The sequence below is a fragment of the Corvus brachyrhynchos genome, unplaced genomic scaffold, assembly GCF_000691975.1.
Source record: "Corvus brachyrhynchos isolate BGI_N302 unplaced genomic scaffold, ASM69197v1 scaffold758, whole genome shotgun sequence".
In the NCBI taxonomy this organism is placed as follows: Eukaryota; Metazoa; Chordata; class Aves; order Passeriformes; family Corvidae; genus Corvus; species Corvus brachyrhynchos.
Window position 1 is genome coordinate 70,227 of NW_008239552.1, and position 5,807 is coordinate 76,033.

Here is a 5,807-nt window from a genome sequence, read left to right on the forward strand (position 1 = left end):
AGGCCCGGGAAGGGCCGGGAAAAGGCCGGGAAAGGGCCGGAAAAGGCCGGGAAAAGGGCCGGGAAAGGGCCGGAAAAGGGCGGGAAAAGGGCGGGATGCCGGAATTGCAGGGCTGAGGTGCCCAGGGACTCACGTGAGCCACGCGGATGCCGGTGCCGAAGGTGATTTTCCCCTTGGGCTGCACCGTGTGGAGCTTGGACAGGATGCGCCCGGTGTCCGGGGTCAGCGTGGTCAGCACCTCGCAGTTACTGCGGGACAGCGGACGCCATGGGCGCTCCGGGAATTCCGGAGGGAATCCCCCCACCCTGGGGGCAATTCCTCTGGGAATCTCAGAGGGGATTCCCCACTGACAGCAACTCCTGGGAATTCTCTCCAAGAATTTGGGAGGGAATTGCCTCTGGAACTGAGCTTGGGGTCAGCGCTGAGGTTGGGAGCACTTCGCAGTTAGGGGGGCAATTCCTTTAGGAATTCCTTTGGGAATCCGGGAGGAGATGCTCCCAAAAATCCTCCTTCAGTGCTTCCAGGCCAGTCCAATTCCAACTGGGAACGAGCCATTCCCAACTGTTTGCCAGCAATTCCCAGCCCCTTTTCCCTGCATTCCCAGCTGTCCCCAGCTCTGGTGATCCCAGAATCCCTCCCATTCCAGCCAGGAAGGAGCCATTCCCAGCTCCAGTGATCCCAGAATCTCTCCCATTCCCACCAGGAAGGAGCCGTTCCCAAGAATTCCCAGCTCCTTTTCCCTGCATTCCCAGCTCCAGTGATCCCAAAATCCCTCCCATTCCAGTTGGGAACAAACCATTCCCAACTGCTTTGGACTGAGTTTCCCAAGAATTCCCTGCATTCCCAGCTGTCCCCACCTCTGGTGATCCCAGAATCCCTCCCATTCCAGCCAGGAAGGAGCCATTCCCAGCTCCAGTGATCCCAGAATCCCTCCCATTCCAGTTGGGAACAAACCATTCCCAACTGCTTTGGGATCATGTTGAGTTTCCCAAGAATTCTCTGCATTCCCAGCTGTCCCTACCTCCAGTGATCCCAGAATCCCTCCCATTCCAGTTGGGAATGAGCCATTCCCAACAATTCCCAACTCCTTTTCCCTGCATTCCCAGCTCCAGTGATCCCAAAATCCCTCCCATTCCAGTTGGGAACAAACCATTCCCAACTGCTTTGGACTGAGTTTCCCAAGAATTCCCTGCATTCCCAGCTGTCCCCACCTCCAGTGATCCCAGAATCCCTCCCATTCCAATTGGGAATGAGCCATTCCCAACTGCTTTGGGATCATGCTGAGTTTCCCATGAATTCCCTGCATTCTCAGCTTTCCCCATCTCCGGTGATCCCAGAATCCCTCCCAATCCCGCCAGGAAGGAGCCATTCCCAAGGAGCCATTCCCAGAGATTCCCAGCTCCTTTTCCCTGTATTCCCAGCTTTCCCCAGCTCCAGCGATCCCAGAATCCCTCCCCTTCCAGCTGGGAACAAGCCATTCCCAAAGAGCCATTTCCAACAATTCCCTGCTCCTTTTCCCCTGCATTCCCATCTCCCAGTGACCCCAAAATCCCTCCCAGGAAGGAGCCATTCCCAGCTCCAGTGATCCCAGAATCCCTCCCAATCCTGCCGGGAACGAGCCATTCCCAACTGTTTGCCAACAATTCCCAGCTCCTTTTCTCTGCATTCCCAGCTGTCCCCACCTCCGGTGACCCCAAAATCCCCCCCATTCCCACCAGGAAGGAGCCATTCCCAAAGAGCCATTCCCAAGGAGCCATTCCCAGCCCCTTTTCCCTGCATTCCCATCTCCAGTGACCCCAAAATCCCTCCCATTCCCGCCGGGAAGGAGCCATTCCCATCCCCAGCGACCCCAGAATCTCTCCCATTCCTGCCGGGAAGGAGCCATTCCCATCCCCAGCGACCCCAGAATCTCTCCCATTCCTGCCGGGAAGGAGCCATTCCCATCCCCAGCGACCCCAGAATCTCTCCCATTCCTGCCGGGAAGGAGCCATTCCCATCCCCAGCGACCCCAGAATCTCTCCCATTCCTGCCGGGAAGGAGCCATTCCCATCCCCAGCGACCCCAGAATCTCTCCCATTCCTGCCGGGAAGGAGCCATTCCCATCCCCAGCGACCCCAGAATCTCTCCCATTCCTGCCGGGAAGGAGCCATTCCCATCCCCAGCGACCCCAGAATCTCTCCCATTCCTGCCGGGAAGGAGCCATTCCCATCCCCAGCGACCCCAGAATCTCTCCCATTCCTGCCGGGAAGGAGCCATTCCCATCCCCAGCGACCCCAGAATCTCTCCCATTCCTGCCGGGAAGGAGCCATTCCCATCCCCAGCGACCCCAGAATCTCTCCCATTCCTGCCGGGAAGGAGCCATTCCCATCCCCAGCGACCCCAGAATCTCTCCCATTCCTGCCGGGAAGGAGCCATTCCCATCCCCAGCGACCCCAGAATCTCTCCCATTCCTGCCGGGAAGGAGCCATTCCCATCCCCAGCGACCCCAGAATCTCTCCCATTCCTGCCGGGAAGGAGCCATTCCCATCCCCAGCGACCCCAGAATCTCTCCCATTCCTGCCGGGAAGGAGCCATTCCCATCCCCAGCGACCCCAGAATCTCTCCCATTCCTGCCGGGAAGGAGCCATTCCCATCCCCAGCGACCCCAGAATCTCTCCCATTCCTGCCGGGAAGGAGCCATTCCCATCCCCAGCGACCCCAGAATCTCTCCCATTCCTGCCGGGAAGGAGCCATTCCCATCCCCAGCGACCCCAGAATCTCTCCCATTCCTGCCGGGAAGGAGCCATTCCCATCCCCAGCGACCCCAGAATCTCTCCCATTCCTGCCGGGAAGGAGCCATTCCCATCCCCAGCGACCCCAGAATCTCTCCCATTCCTGCCGGGAAGGAGCCATTCCCATCCCCAGCGACCCCAGAATCTCTCCCATTCCTGCCGGGAAGGAGCCATTCCCATCCCCAGCGACCCCAGAATCTCTCCCATTCCTGCCGGGAAGGAGCCATTCCCATCCCCAGCGACCCCAGAATCTCTCCCATTCCTGCCGGGAAGGAGCCATTCCCATCCCCAGCGACCCCAGAATCTCTCCCATTCCTGCCGGGAAGGAGCCATTCCCATCCCCAGCGACCCCAGAATCTCTCCCATTCCTGCCGGGAAGGAGCCATTCCCATCCCCAGCGACCCCAGAATCTCTCCCATTCCTGCCGGGAAGGAGCCATTCCCATCCCCAGCGACCCCAGAATCTCTCCCATTCCTGCCGGGAAGGAGCCATTCCCATCCCCAGCGACCCCAGAATCTCTCCCATTCCTGCCGGGAAGGAGCCATTCCCATCCCCAGCGACCCCAGAATCTCTCCCATTCCTGCCGGGAAGGAGCCATTCCCATCCCCAGCGACCCCAGAATCTCTCCCATTCCTGCCGGGAAGGAGCCATTCCCATCCCCAGCGACCCCAGAATCTCTCCCATTCCTGCCGGGAAGGAGCCATTCCCATCCCCAGCGACCCCAGAATCTCTCCCATTCCTGCCGGGAAGGAGCCATTCCCATCCCCAGCGACCCCAGAATCTCTCCCATTCCTGCCGGGAAGGAGCCATTCCCATCCCCAGCGATCCCAGAATCCCTCCCATTCCTGCCAGGAAGGAGCCGTTCCCAACGAGCCATTCCCAGCGATTCCCAGCTCCTTTTCCCTGCATTCCCATCCCCAGCGATCCCGGAATGCCCCCATTCCCAGCGCTCCGGCCGTACTTGGCCAGGGTGATGAGCCCCACGTTGTTCTCGGGGTTGCTGCGGGTTTTGGAGTGGCACACGATGTTGACGGCGTCCTGCTGCGCCTGCAGCCGCGTGGGCAGGAAGTCCCCGTTGCGCATGTACTCGCTGTTGTCCACGCTGCAATTCCAGGGGCGCGCCGGGAATGCCGCGGGGCCGCCCCGGCCGCCATGGGCGCTCCGGGAATTCCGGAGGGAATCCCCCCACCCTGGGGGCAATTCCTCTGGGAATCTCAGAGGGGATTCCCCACTGACAGCAACTCCTGGGAATTCTCTCCAAGAATTTGGGAGGGAATTGCCTCTGGAACTGAGCTTGGGGTCAGCGCTGAGGCTGGGAGCACTTCGCAGTTAGGGGGGCAATTCCTTTAGGAATTCCTTTGGGAATCTGGGAGGAGATGCTCCCAAAAATCCTCCTTCAGTGCTTCCAGGCCAGTCCAATTCCAACTGGGAACGAGCCATTCCCAACTGTTTGCCAGCAATTCCCAGCCCCTTTTCCCTGCATTCCCAGCTGTCCCCAGCTCTGGTGATCCCAGAATCCCTCCCATTCCAGCCAGGAAGGAGCCATTCCCAGCTCCAGTGATCCCAGAATCTCTCCCATTCCCACCAGGAAGGAGCCGTTCCCAAGAATTCCCAGCTCCTTTTCCCTGCATTCCCAGCTCCAGTGATCCCAAAATCCCTCCCATTCCAGTTGGGAACAAACCATTCCCAACTGCTTTGGACTGAGTTTCCCAAGAATTCCCTGCATTCCCAGCTGTCCCCACCTCCAGTGATCCCAGAATCCCTCCCATTCCAATTGGGAATGAGCCATTCCCAACTGCTTTGGGATCATGCTGAGTTTCCCATGAATTCCCTGCATTCTCAGCTTTCCCCATCTCCGGTGATCCCAGAATCCCTCCCAATCCCGCCAGGAAGGAGCCATTCCCAACGAGCCATTCCCAGAGATTCCCAGCTCCTTTTCCCTGCATTCCCAGCTCCAGTGATCCCAAAATCCCCCCCATTCCCACCGGGAAGGAACCATTCCCAAGGAGCCATTCCCAGCGATTCCCAGCTCCTTTTCCCTGCATTCCCAGCTGTCCCCACCTCCAGTGACCCCAAAACCCCCCCTGGTTTTGGGAAGGACGAGCTTCACCCGCCCCTAAAAGCGGATTGCAGTGGGAATAGCTGAGGTTTGCCCCCCAAACCCCCTTTTTTTGGGAATGCCTCCCATAAAGTCAGGGTTTTTTTGGGAATGGCGGAGGTTTATCCCTCAAAATATGGATTATTTTTTGGGAATGGTGCAGATTTAGCCCACGCAATCTGGGGGTTTTTGGGAATATCTCAGGATCATCCCCCCCCCAGATCTCCTTTTTTCTGGGAATGGCTCAGGTTTATCCCACAAAACCTGGAATTTTTCGGGAATGGCTCAGATTTATTCCCCTAAAGTCTCATTTTAACGGGAATGGCTCAGGTTTAGCCCGCGGAATCTGGGGATTTTTGGGAATTGCGGAGGTTTATCCCCCCAAAATCTGCTTTTTTTGGGAATAGCTGAGCCACACCCCAAATCCTGGGACTAAATCCCTCCCTCAGAGCTGGTGGGATCATCCCTTTTCCCAAGGAACCAGAATGAAATCCTAAAAGTCGATTTTACCCCCAAATTTAAGCCTTCCCTGAGGAACATTCAAAGTAATCCCAGTTTTAGCAGCATGGGAAGGGTTTTTTTTTTGGAAAAACAGGGAATTGCTCCTGCTGTCCCAGGAGGTTTGAGGGCCTCGGCTGTGAGTCAGCAGAAGAGGGAATTTGATCCCAAAGGGATTTGATTCCAAGGGATTTGATCCAAAGGGATCACGGGATCGGGGAGTGGCTGCGCCCAAAAAACTGGGAATATTCCAGGGGTTTTCCTTCAAATCCCGTGGGAATGGGGAATCTCCTCCTTCCGTGTTCCACAGGGAATGGGGACACCCCAGGACAGCCCACAGGGAATGGGGCCCCCCCAGACCCCTCTGGGTCTCCTAAGACCCCCCAATCCCCTGTCCGCCCCCCCCAGACCCCTCTGGACCCCTCAAGATCCTGCTGACC

General features: G+C 57.8%; 2 protein-coding genes across 19 annotated transcripts in view; both read right to left on the bottom strand.

Annotated features, from left to right (window-relative positions):
• PSMD4 (proteasome 26S subunit, non-ATPase 4) overlaps nt 1–5,807 on the bottom strand; it is a 34,550-nt gene that overhangs the window by 5,125 nt on the left and 23,618 nt on the right. The window contains exons 3-4 of the mRNA XM_017741573.1: nt 3,733–3,873; nt 130–248 (exon numbers count right to left, since the gene is read on the bottom strand). Coding sequence (XP_017597062.1) covers nt 130–248; nt 3,733–3,873 — 260 coding nt within the window. The remainder of the gene's footprint in view (nt 1–129; nt 249–3,732; nt 3,874–5,807) is intronic.
• Nucleotides 255–3,726, bottom strand: LOC108448491 (uncharacterized PE-PGRS family protein PE_PGRS54-like). Of its 18 annotated transcripts, none has more exons than XM_017741588.1 (3): nt 1,774–3,726; nt 1,212–1,409; nt 255–910 (listed from the first exon to the last, which is right to left on the bottom strand). In XM_017741588.1, the coding sequence occupies exons 1-3, from the start codon at nt 3,646–3,648 to the stop codon at nt 512–514; spliced, it is 2,472 nt and encodes an 823-aa protein (XP_017597077.1). In that variant the 5' UTR covers nt 3,649–3,726; the 3' UTR covers nt 255–511. The 18 variants fall into 18 exon arrangements, with proteins under 18 accessions (XP_017597077.1, XP_017597081.1, XP_017597079.1 ...); XM_017741592.1 differs by lacking the exon at nt 1,212–1,409 and having other exon boundaries at nt 255–614; nt 858–910; nt 1,683–3,726; XM_017741590.1 differs by lacking the exon at nt 1,212–1,409 and having other exon boundaries at nt 255–740; nt 836–910; nt 1,683–3,726.

Coding starts and splice junctions, on each gene's coding strand:
- LOC108448491 (XM_017741577.1), bottom strand. CDS start 3,712: ATGGGGGCATTCCGGGATCGCTGGGGATGGGAATGCAGGGAAAAGGAG. Junction 686..770: donor TCCCAACTGGAATGGGAGGG/ATTTTGGGATCA, acceptor GGAATGGGAGAG/ATTCTGGGATCACTGGAGCT.